At 35.8% G+C, this 18113-nt stretch overlaps 1 protein-coding gene across 2 annotated transcripts in view; it reads right to left on the bottom strand.

Annotated features, from left to right (window-relative positions):
* Window positions 1-18113, bottom strand: part of LOC150084336 (epoxide hydrolase 1-like) — a 148834-nt gene that overhangs the window by 22843 nt on the left and 107878 nt on the right. For both annotated transcript variants that reach the window (XM_090375978.1, XM_090375977.1), the window contains exons 4-5: window positions 11122-11290; window positions 3470-3602 (exon numbers count right to left, since the gene is read on the bottom strand). In XM_090375978.1, the coding sequence (XP_090232104.1) occupies window positions 3470-3602; window positions 11122-11290 (302 nt within the window). The remainder of the gene's footprint in view (window positions 1-3469; window positions 3603-11121; window positions 11291-18113) is intronic.

Here is an 18113-nt window from a genome sequence, read left to right as displayed (position 1 = left end):
AGAATTTATCCAGCAAACAAGCAAATTGGTCACAGAACACATGAATTTACACACACACACACACACATACACATTCAAAGAAAGTGCATCACCTAGGAATTTCACATTTCTAACCCTTTCTCGCAACAGTATGTTACATTAATGACTACATCACAAATATAAATATAAACAAAAGATATTAATAGTTAAGGCAAAGCCAAGTACTATTTGACAGGTTCTCTCAAAATATTCCAAAATAAGCATTTGCAGCCTTTATACAACAATTGTAGTAAACACTAAAATTATGGCTGAAATGTTATCAGAAGCCCTCAATTTGCTTCAGTTTATCATTTAAAATGGAAAACAAAATGAAGTTCACCAGGTGCAAACTAATATTTAGTTGAACCGCCTCTAGCCCTGATGACAGCAGCACACCATCGAGGCATTGACAAGATCAATTTCTAAAGATAATCAACTGATAGTACGTGGTTCCAAACCCCAATTATGGCTTCCTGAAGTTCACAAAGGGTCTTTGGTTTTTTTCTGGCAACTGCAGATTCCCACGATGCCAACAGTTCTCTATATAATTCAGATCTGGCTGGGATGTTTCCTGGCCAGCTAACAGCTGTATTTTTTTTTTTTTTTTTTTTTTTTTTTGTAGTTGTTGGTGCATCAGCTTCTGTGGCCATAATGCACCTCCCAAGGTTTTTGCAGTACTTTGATCCAAGCCCAAGGCGGGATTCGAACCTGCGACCTTTAGGTTACCAGGCAGGCACTTTACCCACCCGGCTAGCCCAGTCAGCAACAGCTGTAATGGACTATTCTTCCAACCATTTTTTCACCTGTAAAAAATGTAAACATTACTGTTGAACTGTAATGCAGAAATGAAGCTAAAGTAACTACAGAAGTGCCTACTTACACTTTTTGCCTGATGACAAGGAGCAGAGTCGTCCTAAAAGATGCAGTTACTTGGCAGGTTGAAATGGTCTCTAATAGTTGGAACAACTTGCCTTCCAATATAGCCAAGTATTCATTGGCATTTATAGAACATTTTATAAACTACAGGTGAAATGAAATGCACTCCCATACCATTTGGCTGGTATGGAATTTCACTGTAGACACCATACGGTCTGGATGGTATTCTTCACCACATCTACAGCAAATCATTTGTCTCCCATCAGAGACATGCAGGTTGAATTTCTTCTCATCTGAGAAAATAACTGACTTCCACTGCTCAGGGGTCCATTTGACATGTTCCTTACATCAAATTAATCGGACCTTTTTCATTTTTTGTGTGAGGAGAGGCTTCTTAGGACGATGGGCTTAGTTCATTTTTGAAGAGGCATCTTCTGACTGTTACTGCACTTGCTACTTTTGTAAGAGCTTTTCAGCTCAGACAAAAAAGAGCTTTATGGTTGTTAAGGCATAAGCACTTCAAGATGCGGTACTGTTTCAGCATAGACTTTTTTCTTATCAGCAGAACCAGTATTCTTGAGTTTGGAAAGAAATCTACTCTGTCGACTGATTACAAAACACTAAGCAATATGACGGGAAGAACATCCTTCTTCACGTAAAACAACAATAGTACTCTTTCTTCGTGGCATCAACTGTACGTAACACGCCATCCTGACAAGCAAGAAAAGACTGCAACTCTTGGAGAGCATGCTTATATGGCTGAAAGTGCTTATATGGCTGATGCAATATTAATTGCATCAGCCATATAAGCCATATTACGTTATTCGAATGACAATTACAATTTTAAGGGGCAATGCACTTTCTTTGAGCACCTGTATGTGTGTGGCAGAATATGGTCTAAACGGCCAATACATATAAAACCCTCCCCACTTCCTTAAAAAAGGAAGTGTTTCTCAAATCCCACCTCAACTATCCATCACATGAACATCATGTCATAAGACAATTGTATAATGAGACCAATAAATGGAAGCCTGAAATATAATGCAGGGCATACATTACCTAACTCAGTGGTCCCCAAATTTTTGTCACTCAAGTCACACTTAGATATTTACACCTCACTTAAAGAGTGATTACCAGTGAACTCAATGAAGTTTTCCTACCTAATTTCATGACAGTTTTGAAGAAGCTAATCATATATCAAATTCCCAGGTTAAAAAAAAAAAGTAAACTGCGGCCATTATCAATCCACTGCAGGATGGAAGCCTCATCAACAATTCATTGATTAATATTTAATCAATACAGTTCAGTAATTTACTTTTAAATGTCAATTAAAAAAAAAAGTTAAGTTACTAACAAACAAAAATGGTATGCAAAGGGTACCAAGCGTGAGGAAGCTTGTCAATGCATTTTAATTTACATCGAGTTCTTCTAATTCATAATTACTTTACTAGATATTTCCTTATATTCACATTTATGAAAAAATTAACTCTCAAGAATTTAAGGGAACTTCTCACCTAGGAAGTCATTCAAGTAAGCATCAGCTAAGGAAATACTGTCTTGCTACCATTTGGGAAATGTCAGAAGTGCAATTCTTTGTAGATCTTGACCAATTATATTGGCTTAGTTACCTTGTCACTTGCTAAGTGACAGATTCAGGACTGCTAGAGTTCAAATGGAAATGTATTTCTTTAGCCCATTTGTAAGCAATTGCATGCCAATGGTTCACCATTTAAAAAAAAAACAAACACTACTTAATGATTGCTAACATTTATATTATCTATATTTTTATATTCTGAGACAGCTACCAAGCAAGGGGAGTTTTTAGAATGTCACTGAACTTCCAGTGAAATTTGTATGAAAATACAAATTTAAACTTGAAAAGCTGGATATTAGTGAGCCCATATGCCAAATCAGGCACATAGCTTTATAAAAAAAGTCCTTATTGTTTGAATATGAGAAATAAATAATCAAAACAATATCCACAATGAAAATACAAGTTTACAATGTGACAGATTCACAACAAAGACAAATGAAAATACTGCTTGTCCATCTCACATACTGGGGAATGAGGGGAAACAGCATATAGTATATGAAGAATGCATAAAGAAAAGAAACACAATGTAACAAAAACAGACTACTTTATTTGCAATGAACAGTTTTATAAAAGCAAAGCAGTAATGACTTGCTTAAACTAAATGGACTCTTCAGATTCAGATAAAAAAAAAAAAGAGGAAATAATGGAAGGAAGATGCAATTCATGTCCCATAAGCCATGCAGAAAATGAAACATGGTTGTTCCTCTAGGGCTAGTGGGCCATTTTAAACTATCTAGAATGACATTGCTGCTTCCTAATGCAATCGTGCAACTCCAATCAACAGCAGAATCAAATTAAAGCAGAATTTTATAATTGGAAACCATATGTTGCAAAATTCAACTACCTTCATTTCAATATCAAATTTTAAGCTAATCAAATTAAAAGTATTTACCTATTAAAAATATCTTCTAAATTAAGTAGTGTATAGTACTTTAGAATCTATAATTTATTCACTAGTATGATTAAGCAGCCTGTTATTACCTTTCGGCATAGAACTGGGACATGCTAGTTGCAATTAAACTTCCCCAGTCACCTCCCTGGACATAAAACTTGTTATGTCCAAGACGTTCCATTAGCTTCACAAAAATGTGACCAGCATCTACTGCAGAGAATCCTTGCAAGAAAAAAAAAAATTAAACATTACTAATTTTATTATAAAATATAATAAACATTATTATACATTAATATTTATTCTTGTTACTTATGTGAATAAGTTAGTCATTTTATACTAGTGAAAAATAGTATTAATAGTTACAAATGATGCAAGAAAGCAAGCTTATAAAGCATCAGCAAAAAAAAAAAAAACCACCCCCTCCAATTAAAACTACCCAATTCCACAACAGATGGAAGTCTGTTCTAACAATCAGCCACCACCCTCTAGCTGAAGAGAAAATTCTACACATTTATCCTGCAACCATCCTTCAATTTGAATTTATACCCCCCATGTATGCTTAATCTGAGTATAAGAGTAAGGATGCCATTTACATTGAGCTTGCTCGATCAATTCAAAGTTTTAAACAGCTTAATCAGATCACATAACAGGTGTCTAAATCCCCAAATGCTGCAATTTGCAGAACTGAAGCCTTCTTGGTAAGACACCCTTTTGTTCCTTTCACAAATCTTGTTGCCCTTCTCTATACCCTTTTCAGCAGTTTTACATCTTTCCTAATATGACAGTGCCAAACTTGTATGCAGTAATCAAGATGCAACTTGATTACTGCATTCTGTTGTACAATGAGATAATCACTTACATATCCCTGGTAGAAAAATTTGTGTATGTCATTGACAATACCACATGAGCTGTCCTAACAGTCTCTCTGCACTGCTGAAAGAACTTCATTGACTGCACAATTACCCACCCTGTTTTTTTCCCCCACTAACCTAAATATAGTACTGCACAGTTGGTACATTAGTCTAGGATTACTGCTATCCATATGCAGTACCATGCATTTGTCAATGATAAACTTCAGTTTTTTTTTTTCCTCACAGCCCATCTGCTTAAATTTTTTTAGATCTTGTTGCAGTAGCTTACCTTGATTACTGTCATTAACTATCCTACCAACCCTTATATCATCTGCAAACTTTAAGCCTGATAAAACCTTCATTAGTGTGTGGAGAGGGAGAGAGAGAGAGAGAGAGAGAGAGAGAGAGAAAGAAAGAAAGAGAGAGAGAGAGAGAGAGAAAGAGAGAAAAAAACAATGGGCCCAACACTGAATCCTGGGTGTATGTCACTGATAACATCAATCTGCAAAAAGCAGTGCCCATTAATAACTGTCTTATATTCAACCATCCCTTATTCATAGCAACAACCCCACACTGCTGTTTATAATCCAATTTATACAGCAGTTTTGTGTTCAACAGTATCAAAAGCTTTCCTGAAATACAAATATATAATATCAAAATTACTTTTTTGCATCCAGCTCCTTCATTACTACAGTGTCCAATCAGAATGGTCAGACAAGATCATTCCTTAAAAAATCCATGCTGAGCCTGCAGTAAAACTGAATTCCTGTCTAGATGGTTCTGCATTACTTCTTTAGTCAACTATTTTTACTGAAACAGAAATTAAGCAGACAGATCTGCAATTACTCATGTTTCCCTTTGTGAATTGGGGATACATTCATACATCTAGTACATAGGAACATCCCCTGAATAAAGATACTCTCATAATTATGGCCAATGCACCACCCCCTCTTCTTTTTAAATGTTTAAGCTTCAATTTCTCTACTTTTCTCTCAATTATCACAGAAACATTTAGCTCCTTATCAGAGTTTGATAAATATCTGGCATCCCTTTCCATAAAAGATTCCTCATGTGAATGAGGATGCAAAATACCTATTCAGTTTGTCAGCAACCCAAGCAGAATAATCAACAGTTGAACTATCAACATCAAGCAGACCAATGTGATTCAATTCCTTCATTCTACTGTAAAGCAGGTCTTTCCTGCTTTTCTTTACATTCTTTGCCAGAGACTTATAAGGCCCAACCTCCTTTGACCTGATTGCTGATTAGATTAGATCTGCCATGTTTCTACATCATCTGTTAATTTACTTGTATCTCATGCATTTTTCTTCTCTGCCAAAAGTCTTATTTGTTCATCTGACCAATTTAGTTCCTAGCCTTGAACAGTATGTTTGTCTGTATGAAAAGCAAATAATTCCTACAATTATTTCCCCGAATTTGAGGTTTATGAATCATCAGTAGGTCCCACTACACAGAATATAAAAATCTGTCCAAGACCATTATATTCAACCTTGCAGAAGAAAAAGCCCTTCCATTTACCCTTGACAATAGTGTCTATAAGCAAATTCCACATCAGTAACCCTGATCACTGTCACCCAGTGGGTCTTTTTCCTGCAGACCTTAAAAGCTTGAAGAATCACTACTGATAACCAGATCAAGCGTACTGTTTCTTGTTGCCTCTCTAACATCCTGCTGTAGAAAACAGTCATCCCATATATCATATATCCACAAGGCTTGCTAGTGTGTGAGTGACTAACCCACAAATTCCAGTCAATGTCTGGAAAGTTAAAACTCGCGTAAGACATTCCGATTTAGACCCACTATTTCTCTGTATAGTTGTGTTACACTCACCACAGTCATTAGGACAATAACATACTCCTACCTTCATATTTGTTTTCTAGTGCTTATGTCACAACAAACCGACTCAACATTGCACTGGCCACCCATGTTGACTGGATGTATTGCCTTAGATTTAATATGCTTCTTAACTAAGAGCATAACCCCTCCTCTTTCCTCTCCTTACTCTTCTTTCTGTACACATACTACCCATATTCAAATTCTGCATCCTACAATATTTGCATGCCACCATGTCTCCAATATCCCTACAATATTTGCATTTGATGACTTAATCAATATGTCAAATTTATCTACTATGCTCCAAACAGTGTAGAATTAAGTATACATGAATCTGTTCTTACTCTTAGTTACCATAATATAGCGATGTATTTACTTGTTCCATGAGGACACACAATTCTGCTTGAAATCCAACACCAAGCTTTTCTGCCTGCCACATGTTTCAATAGAAACATTGTGCTGGAATCTTTCACCTCTGCCTGTGACTATACTTATTTTATTAATCTGTATCCCCCCCCCCAAGCTTGCAATTTTTAAACCAACCTCACACTGCTTCAATAGCATCAACAAATATTCTTGCACTCCCAAATTTTCCAAGAAAAAAATAATTTAATCCTAACACTTTAACAAAGAGAAGTTATGATATTAACTACATTATAACTGTTTTATGCAAGGAATATGTTATGAAAACTATTTCTATTAAAAAAAAAGTAGTTTTTTTTAAAATTATATTTGTAAACTCAAATGGAATGGGAAAAAAAAAACTGATTTTTAATTAATAACATAAGTATAGAGGTAACATGTACACAAGTGGCTTTTTGGTCTAATCATTTTGTAGTTCTATTACAAAGTGATGGCATCACAAGTCAATGAATCTTTAATTATTACATGCTCTTTGTAATTACTACAATTTTTAATATCTTAAACAGAGAAATGTTATTGTTGAAGAGATACATATATTGAAGAATAAGCTTCTGAACCCATTGTGTGATATGATATTGTTATAATGGTGTAAAAAAGTTTGATAAAGTGGATTAATTTTCTGTATCTTAGCATTAGTATTGGACATGATAGAATAAAACAAAAGCTTATTATTATTAACCATATGGTGCAAGGAAGCCTGAGGCTTATGCTGCACCAGGCAAAAAAAAAAACATTCTGAATTACCCAGAGAGAGAGAGAGAGAGAGAGAGAGAGAGAAGTAGAAGGGAATCGCCAAGAAAGAGAAGAATGATGATATCCAGCTCAGGACCCTGGGTGTGCCAAGCCCATACTCACCGGATGGGAGCCTATACTTTAGGATAAAGGTCTGCACATTCATTTATCCATTTTAGAATTACCTGATTTGTAACATGGAGCAAAAAAGAAATCTAGGAATAAATCAACCAGTGAAACACTAGAATATTAAACTTCTTCATAAGATTATGAAACTTTTACTCTATGGAAAAAATTATTTATGATTTTGTTTAATATGATGTGTTATTATAATAACAAAGAATATAGAATGGATTTTTGTTTAACTTATACTGCCCTACCATTAATATCCAGCCATCCTTCCATGGATGGAGGAACAGGTCCTATGCATGCAACACATCACAGAACCAGCTATAAATATGCACACTGGGCTTCGAAGAGACAACTGCAAAAGTGGGCATGCAAGATCACACATTCAACAGAATTAACAGACTTCCAACATGGAATGATAGCAGGATGCCACAAACAAGTGTTCTGTACAAGACATCAGTCACTCTGGGGATCCCTAGGTCAACAGTTAGTGACATGTGCAAAAGGAAGAGGAATGGAAGTGAATCTGCCAAAAACGGCCTGATAAACACCAAAAACTAACAGAACGGGACAAAGAATTCTGCAAAAAACTGCACCAAATCGTAATTTGCCATTGTTTCACGTCACAAATCCTCTGTGAGAGTATTGGGACTATCAGCACTGGTACAATACGAAGGACACTCCATGATACGGGTTACAATGATCGTGCAGCTGTTCACAAGCCATTGATCACCTCAACAAATGCTAGACGCCAATTAAAATGGTGTAAGGAGTGCGAATTCTGGACCATAGAGCAGTAGAAACAGTCCTATGGACAGAAGCGTAGAGGTTCACACTACCAGTCTGATGGCCATTCCTGGGTGTGGAAAGTGCCAGAGGAACAGTTCCTTCCTGATTGTATCTTCCCAACAATGAAGTTTGGTGGAGGCAGTGTCATGGTATGGGGCTGCTTTTCATGGTTTGACCCCATTAGTCATTATTGACAAAACCATGAATGCTGTGCAATACTAGCACATCCTGGACAATTATGCACTTCCAACATTATAGCAATAATTCAGGGAAGGCCCATACCTGTATCAGCAAGACAACATGCCATGCTGCTCAGATTGTAACAGTGGTTTGAAGACATGGGTATGGAAAAGTTGGATTGGCCAGCCCAAAGTTCTGATCTGTACCCTATCGAACATCTTTGGGATGTATTGTACGTGCACTACACGGGACGTCAGGTACATGCACATCGAGATCATCCAAAGAACAAGGCCAAACAGGCGGCTGTGTTAAAGGCAAAGTGAAGGAACGTATCACCTGACATTTATAAAAATGCTGGTTGAGAGTATGCTATGAAGACTGAAGGCCATCATAAAAGCAAAGGTTTCAACACAAAATATTAAATGACAATAAGTTTTTTTTTTTCTAAAGGCAGGTGTCCGGATATTAATGGTAGAGCAGTGTATCTTATTAACATAATTAAGATAACACTGAAATTCTTCATACCACATTTTTACACAGAGAAATGCAGCTATGGGTTCTGTTAATATATAACACACTCTGTTTACCTACACTATCTTGTTAACCATAGATAGTATATTGAAGACAGTGTTTTGGTTTTTGGGAAAATTTTTTTTTTGCTTCTTGCAGAGTGATTTAACATTCAATATTGCCATAAAATGATTTTAAAAAAAAATCTGTAGAAAGTTAGGGAAACAGACAAGGTGGGAAAACTCGTCAAATACAGTTGAAAGCCAAGCAGAAAGGAGTTTAGATGGAAGTCCATTCAATATCAAAAATTAAACCTAGGTAAAAGTAAAGGCCATCTGATCTATACCCTATTGAATAATTCCCCAAAATAAACTGAAATCTTGGACAATGCCAGTTGATCACATGATCAAGTAGAAACCACACTCACAAAGAGGCAAGGTTTACACCTTGCCTCTTTGTGAGTATAGTGCTTTATGAGATCCGACCTTGTATATAGAAATTGCAAAAGTACCACACAAACTCCAAGTATAATAGCTCAGTCTCACTATCTATCTGGAATCTGACAGAACTGAAAAATCTTTTCTCACAGTCAAAGCAGTAATTGTTCCAACATGCATCTTCCATATCCCTCACATGAGCCTGAACACGTTGCAGACACACCTTATCTATCAATCAACCAAAGCAAGACTCATCTTCCTGCAGTGATCTCCAAATAGACTTCATTCTAATATTAAAAAAAAAAAAAAAAAAAAATCAATGAAGATGTCTTTAAATTTGAGACAAAGTGACCTTGCTTAATCTGGAAATTTTGAAAGAATAAAAAAAGTTTGTCATCCAAATTAAGAAACCAAAAATAATGCATAGCACAAGCAGCAGTCAGCTGACTCACGATATGAGAATGGATGCACAAGAAAGGTACAATATTTATGAAAAAAAAAAAAAAAAACAAGACTCACATAGTAAAAATTACAAATATTAATTTATTTATATATAAACAAGGTTATCAATTTGATGGATTTCATGAAAACTTGATCAGAAAGAACTAGTGTTCCCCAAATCTCAAAAAACTATCAGAAAGGCCAACAACCTTGCCACACCCACATGTAGGGCTCAATGTAGCAGGTATTATGAAATGCACCTTTGCAGAACATGTTAACTACCAACGTAAAAAGTTTGACACCACTTTTGTTCACCGCAAGCCTATTGAGCATTGGAGTTTGATTTTTAAGATGAAACCAAAGTCAGGGCCTTATTTATTTTATTAACCATGCTTTGGATGACCTGTTTTGTCAGTAAAAGAGAATACTGAGATAAGAAATACGCTTTGTATATAAAAATAAAATGAAAACACTTTCAAAAAGAAAGGGAACAACTGTCTGTTCCTCAAGACAATGCAAACTAGTTCAAAACTACTATTCATTATGCTTGGGTACAGCTCTCTTGCTCACCTGTTAACTAATTTACCCTTAACAGGAAACCAGGTGTGATTAGCTGATCTACAACCATCTATCAGGTGTAAATGGGTTCTCCAATTTGCACCTGCTAGAAGTGTTGGAGATGTCTGGTAATGCTTTAAACCTTTCATGATGAGAAACAATTCATCATAGTTTCCTTTGCCATCAATTCAAAATAAACAGAACTTTCCACAAGTGCTGTTTATTTCAAGTTGATAGCAATAATAATGAATGTTGCTAATTCAACATTATTCATCTGCTTTCTTTGCTGATACAATAATCAGTGTCTTTTTGTGTACATATTTAAAGATTGCATCAATAAATTTATTGATAATAGCATTATAATAATGCTGATGTCACTACTACATCATGTATCACATTTATAATATTCAAAATACATTTAGCTTAATTTAATAAAATCTTAAATTTTTGTTCTTTTTAATAGCACGTAAAAAACAAGGTTGAAGGTTACAAAAAAGCAAGTGCAGTATATTAAGTGTGCATAAACTCACTTATACATAAGCCATTGCTTCATAAACACTAAAAAAAAAAATCAAATATCTACCAAAATATAGACAAAATACGAAAACAAGCTCCAAAAAGGGGTCCATCTTATAAGACTTTCCTGCTTGTAGCACTATATGGCTAGTTCCCTCAAAAAGCACTAGAACAGGAGTTTATGGTGTGTTATTTCCAAAAAATTAATTATGCTGTAGTTACAATGATTTAAATTTCTCTAAATTGCTTTAAATTTCTCAGGTAGATATATTCTCAGTTTAATTTAAATATGAACCTGCTGTTATTAGTGTTCTAAATTACCTGGCTGATGAGGTGCTTCAGAGAATGGGTATCCTGGAATTGAAGGACAGATGATTTCAAACACAAAATCCTGATTGGCATATACTTTTGTAAGCAGTGGAATAATCTGATAAAACTCTAATACAGATCCTGGCCATCCATGGATAAGCATCAGTGGCAAAATGTGAACCTATGTTATTAAATAAAGGTGCAATGTTAAAATTAATTCAGTGTAAACTGAAATAACATAACTTTTGTCAATCTGTTTCATAAATTACAATTTTGTATATATATCATATGAATCTATTAGCCACATGGTACAAATAAGTCCAAGGTTTGGCTGCACCAGCCAAAAAAAAAAAAAAAAAAAAAAAATTTTCCAAATTCACAACAGACAGACAGGAATCACCAAAAAACAGAAGAATGATGATATCCAGCTCAGGACCCTAGGTGTGCCAAGCCCATACTCACCAGATGCAATCCCCATATACTCACTCCTATTGTGTCTGGGCAGAAATGCAGACACTCAAATTCAACCCTAAATGGTGGCTTTTTTTTTTTTCAAGTACAGGTCAACACTGTACCTGTATGTAAGTAATTCTGCTGTTCTACTCTTAATGTCATTAGTGCCAATGTGTACAACAATATCACATTTTGTGCCCTTAAAAGATGATTATCTTAAGAGATCTAATACTTTGCAATATTTCATTGCAGTTTGTTCTAATCTTGGCATATCTTTGAAAACAGTACATATCCCTCTGGCACAGGTTGAGTTGTTATGGAATTAAAACAGTTCCAAAAATTTAAGATTGCTTAAAATATTTTAATATATTTTTAGTATAGCTAAATAACCTTTTATTTAAATCTGTTTCTTTCCACCCTCCAAGTGCGACAAGAAAACACCTGTTCTCTATAATGAACATAAAATTTGAGAGATTCTTGAAGTTTAGGCGGGCATTTTCATTTTAAAATATGTACAGTAGGAATAATAAAGAATTATTTCCATTTTTATAATTGTAATTTTTATTCTATACAACAGTGCTTCTCAACTTGTGTACCATGCCAGTTGAATTTCAAAGCCTCTGGGGTTATGGTAGGCAAAACAACAGTACTCCTCGTATTACCAAGAATATGGTTTACATCCTGCAAATTGCAGCATCTAGAGAACACCTGCAAGGAGATCTGATTGAGATGTTTAAGGCTCTGAATGAAATAAGCAAGCTCAATGCCAATGGGATCCTTCTTCTTGCACATGCACACACGAGATAGATAAATTCAAATTGAGGAAGGTTGGTTGCAGGATAGATATGCAGAAATTACTCTTCAGCCAATAGGTAGGAGATTATTGGAGCAATCATTCATCTGGTGTTGTAGAAATCGGTAGTTTGAAAAATTCAAAGAAGAACCAGACGAACTGTTAGAAAGAACAGACAAGTGATATGGGAAGTTTTTTTTTTTTTGCTGAGGCTTTATAAGCTTGCTTTCTTGCATCATTTTCCACTATTAAGACTAAACTCAGTTATACAAGATATGTGCATTGTTTTTGGCACCATAGTATCTGGGTACAAAGTTATACAGTGTTGGCCAAGATTTTTGCAGCACCAGCAAATGCTAAGTTTTTATAGATATTTAGTTGTTTTATTGACTTAATTGTTATACTAAACTATTTTCTATAAATAGCTTTATAGTCATAGTCAAACTCCTTGGTTTATTTGAATTTAGATAGAGATTTTTAAAGTTAATACATAGTGTCCGTAGATCTTACCATTTGTAACTTGCCGCCATTGTTATACAATAAGGAATAGCATAATGTAAATCCCAAACTTCATAGCATAAGGTTTAACATAAAACTAAATAGTGAAATATCTAGCACTATATTAGAAATCTGTTAGATTAGTATGGTATTATCAATTATTCAGTAAAATTTATTAATCTTATTAAATTTCATTGTTAATTAAATTCTACTTAAACAGAATCATCACCCACACTTGAGCAGCAAAGCAGCAAGCACATAGTAGCGGTAGTACTGTGGCTCGCTGGAGAACCGAAGGGGGCTACTCTCATTCTGAATGCTTTTTGTTTCCTCTTGAATGCTTCTGGGACTTCCGCATTGAACCATGTATTGGATATTAGAGAATTTTAATTGCTTGGATTTTAATTTGCCTCTTAAATTAATATTTTTCAAAATTATTTAGATACACGTTCCTTCCACTTTTCATCCATTTCTACTTCTGCTCTTTGTTACTTTGCTTTTTTTTTATATATTGTTCGACTTATTTTTATATGTTTATATTAAACATCCAACATTTTGTTGGATGTTTCTTATTCAGCCACTTACGGTCGCATCATATTTTTCTTTATTTAATTTTATTACTAAACATTATCTTTAACAGACATTATCATACTTAGACACAGACTAAAAAGGTTATCAGTGGTTGCAGGCAGAGGCAAAAGTGATTCTTGCACTGCTTCTATTACAACGAGCAGCAGCCTGGAAAGCAAGGCAATGGAGATTTCCAGGACTGTTGGGAGTCATAGTGAAACAAGTAAATACATGGGCTGTGTTAGGGTAACAAAAAGTAGGAACAGGTGTATGTATATTTGCATGTACACCAATGCTAGGCGTATAGTTAATAAATTTGATGAGCTTGAAGTGCTAGTCAAGACATCAAAGGCAGATATTGTTGGGATATCAGAGACATGGTGTCACACAGATATAAGCAGTGCAGAATTGGAATTTGAGGAATATGTGTACCGAAAGGATAGACAGGACGGGAAGGGAGGTGGGGTTATGCTGTTAGTTAAGAAACAAAATCTAAGGAAGCATCCAATTGATGTTGGTGGACAATGCAGTGTTGAGTCAGTCTGGTGTGAAATAACCACTGGGAAAGGAAAAATTAGAGTATGTGTGTATTATAGGCTTAATGAATCTGATGAGTATAATGAGCAGTTGTGCAGAGAAATAGAATGGGTCAGTAAATCAGAATGTCTCATAATGGGAATTTAACTTTCCATATATTGACTAACTTATGGATTGGTCACTCGTACACTGGCAAGACTTTTGTGGATTTATTGGATGACTTTTCTACAGCAACATGTTTGAGAGGCAACCAGAGGGAGTAATACTCTTGATCTGATTATCAGCAGTGATTACTAATGCATTAAGAATTTGCAGATAAAGGAACCACTGGGTGACAGTGATCACAAAGTACTGATGTGGGAATTACTTAAAGATTTAACTGCCATCAAGGCTAAAGGGAAGGGCTTTTGCTTTCATAAAGGTGACTACGGAGGTCTCAGACAGTATTTAAATTCTGTACAGTGGAATCAATTGATGATGCTACAAATATTGAATTCTAAATGGGAAGCCTTCAAGGACTTAATTTTGGAGGCTACTAGGCTTTTCATTCCAATTAAGAAATATTGTTCAAGGTTTAAGCCTAAATGGATGTCAGATGAATTAATAAGGCTTGTGGCAGAGAAGAAGAATGTATGGGATGCTTATAAAGTATCAGGTGACACAGAAGCCTATGGCAGGTTTGTTTGTTTGTTGTTTGGCTTTTAGGAGCATTAGCAACTAAGGCCATATTGCTCCAGGAATATGCTGTGGTCATTCCCTGACCTTTCCGCATCCTCCGTATTTGGTGGTGATGGGCTCGAATCCCGGTCTAATCAAGAAGCGTGTGTTGCGCACTGTTGCTCCTTCCCACCTGGCTACAGAGGTGCCACCCTCCCCCCCCTATGGCAGGTATAAACTACAGTAAACCCCCGCTATTCGCGGGGGTTACGTTCCTGAGAAATTCCGCGAATACTGAAAACGCGAATACTGAGTTATGGCGCCCATGGTAATAAAAGGGTTCCGTTCCAAAGTATGAAATATATAACAAAAATTAGTCTAAAATTTTGTCTGTATGTATTATGTGTATTTACCTACATAATATGACTATGTACATAGACAAACGTAGAGAGTAAGTACATAAAAAAAAAAAAAAAAGCATAAGGCATCGAAATGAAAATAAGAAACAATTTATTAAATGTAATACTGTACATATTTATTAGACATTTTAAAGAAACCTTTCAAAAACATATCAAGAACATGGGTTGCTGGGCGAAAAATAACCATATCGATTTTTAAATCTTTCAAACCAGCCTTTGCTGGCTAAAAAACTTATCCCGCCAGTGCTATCACCAGTTTCACTAAAGTGTTGATAAAGGTGTTTTGCCTTTTCACGAATGATGAGTGAACTTAACGGAATTTTATTTTGAATTCGGTCTTCTATCCACAGATTTAAAGCCTTTTCCATTTTTTTCTAATTTCACACATCACGAGTTATAGAACAAATTTTTGATGCAATTAGCGCGTTTTCACGGACACTACGGCGGATTTTTTCTTCCGATTTCTTGATTGATCGTACCGTTGACTCATTGATTTTATAATGTTTTGCCACTGAGGAGACACTTTCACCATTAGAAATTTTGTCTAACAATGCAGTTTTACTCGCTAATGTCATCACCTTCTTTGATCTTTTCACAATTCCCTTTTTATTCGCGGCCATATTTTTGTAGGATTAGAAAAGAACTTGTCCACAATAAAGTCACTTTCTTTTAACTTTAACACGCTCGAAAAAGTCTGTTTACATCAACACATTGCAAAATGGTAGATTTTTCACTTTTGTAAACGTATCAATTAAAAGCAAGAGATGAAACCTTCTATGACAAGCGCATTACACATACTGAACAAGGATTAGCTTAAAACATCCGCGCTCACGATTTTGTCACCCCCCACCCATTGAGCGCAGGACACTTCCTTTTTACACCTTTTAAGTTATTTTTACTCATTTTTAGAGAATAAAGCACAATTACAAAATGAGGAGGCACACTTGATACACATAAAGCTGTGAGCGTGTAGCAACTGAATAAACAACACCATAAAGGCAGAGACAACTCTATTAACACCTCACTAGCTCACATTTTACATTTCTGGGGGTTACTACCATAAAACAATAAAAACAATTTCCAGTTGCGTTCCTGCTAGTGGAATCTGTTATAAACTGGTAGTGAACTCTAATTGCATTTGCGATAATACCAATAGCTGGAATTGTGTTGGTTTTTACGTTATTATGGTGAAATGTGTTTCCCCTTCACTGCTATAAAAAAATAAATACATTTTCAGAATCTTCTCTTCATTCCTATCGTGTTGCGTTCAGTTGGGGTGATTCCACGTTCGACTGCCATTTCTTGTAAACACAAAGGCGAATCGTGTATAAGCGAATTCGGTTCGTGTTATATAAGATATCGTTCCCCTATTTATAAATCGTGTAAGATCGAATTAGTGTAGTGTAAACACGTGTTATACGACGACTGACTGTACTACTCTGTGGACTGGGCAAAATGATTTTAGCCACACCCATGTTTTTTTCATGGCGGAAAATGTTCACGGCGCTTTAAAATTCACATTTTTTTAGGTTTAAATCAGCGACCGCGAATACGCGAAACCGCGAATAGTGGGGGTTTACTGTAGTCTGTAATCAAGTCACGAAGGAGGTTAGGCAGGCAAAGGCAGATTACGAGAAATCTTTGGCAAAGGATGCAAAGAAAAACAGCAAAGTGTTTGTTATTTATGTAAACTCTAGAAGGAAAGGGATGAATCAGATTGGACCACTTAACATAGATGGGTTGACTATTGATGATCATGCTTAGGTAGCTGATAAACTGAATGAGTATTTTGCATCTACATTCACACATGAAGAGTTATTCAATGAGGGGAGTGCCAGAAGTTTACCAAATGCTAGCAGGGAGCCAAGTGATTTTGTAATAACTGAGAGCAGAGTGGAGGAGAAATTGTTGAAGTTAACATAAGGAAGACTCCTGGGGTGGACAGGATCTATCCAGTTATATTAAAGGAGGCAGCAAAGGAAGTAAGCAAATCTTTAGCCATAATTCTGTGAGCTTCCTTGAGCTTGGGGGAGGCTCCCATGGACTGGAGATGTCCAAGTGTATCACCAATTCACAAAGGGAATTCAAAAGGTGACACAAGTAACTACAGAGCTGTTAGTTTAACTTGTGTTCTGAGGAAAATAATGGAATTGCTGGTTAAAGAAGCACTGCAGGATCTAGACAAAACTGCAGTAATAGTTAAGACACAGCATGGGTTTGTTAAAGGGAGGTCCTGACTGACCAATTTGATTGGATAGCATGATGTGGTTACAAAGGAACTGAATGCCAAAAATAATTCGTATATCATATACTTGGATTTCAGGTATGCTTTTGATACTGTTGCACATGAAACACTGTTGTACAAATTGGAGTGGTATGGCATTAAGGGTAAGTTGCTACAATGGATAAAGGGATGGTTGAGTAGAAGACAGAGTGGTAATCGAGGGACACTGCTCTTCGGGGACAAATGTTATTAGTGGAATTACCTAGGGTTCGGTGTTGGGCCCATTGTTGTTTTGTATATTTATCAATGATATTGATGAAGGTATATTGGGTTTAATGTCCAAGTTTGCAGATGATACAAAGATTGGCAGGGTTGTTAACGACAGTAAAGACAGCATGCTACTCCAACTGGATCTAGATAAGTTGGGAAAATGGGCTGAGAAGTGACAACTGAAGTTTAACATTGACCAATCAACTTACTGCATATGGGTAGCAATAACTGAAGAGAAACGTACCAACTGTGTGGTACTACACTCAAGGAAGTAGAAAGTGAAAGAGACCTGGGATAATTTTGCAGTCAAATATGAAGTTTGCTGAGCAGTGCAGGCAGGCTGCCAGGGCAGGTCATGGAGTCTTCTCAATGATATATTGGAATTTTGCTAGAAGGGACAGGGAGGTGATTATCCCATTATACAAAGCAATGTGTCCACAAATAGTGCTAGAGAAGCAAATACAAAAATGTTCTTTTACTTGAAGGTGTGTAACTGTAGGAAAAAAAAAAATTTTTTTTTTTAATCCATTTGATATAGTTTAGCCATGATAAAAAGATCATTGGTACATTAGTGTGCATTTAT

This window comes from Mastigoproctus giganteus, chromosome 6 (genome assembly GCF_048544385.1).
Source record: "Mastigoproctus giganteus isolate SK-2022 chromosome 6, ASM4854438v1, whole genome shotgun sequence".
Classification (NCBI taxonomy): domain Eukaryota; kingdom Metazoa; phylum Arthropoda; class Arachnida; order Uropygi; family Thelyphonidae; genus Mastigoproctus; species Mastigoproctus giganteus.
This window is presented reverse-complemented; position numbering and strand designations above follow the sequence as displayed.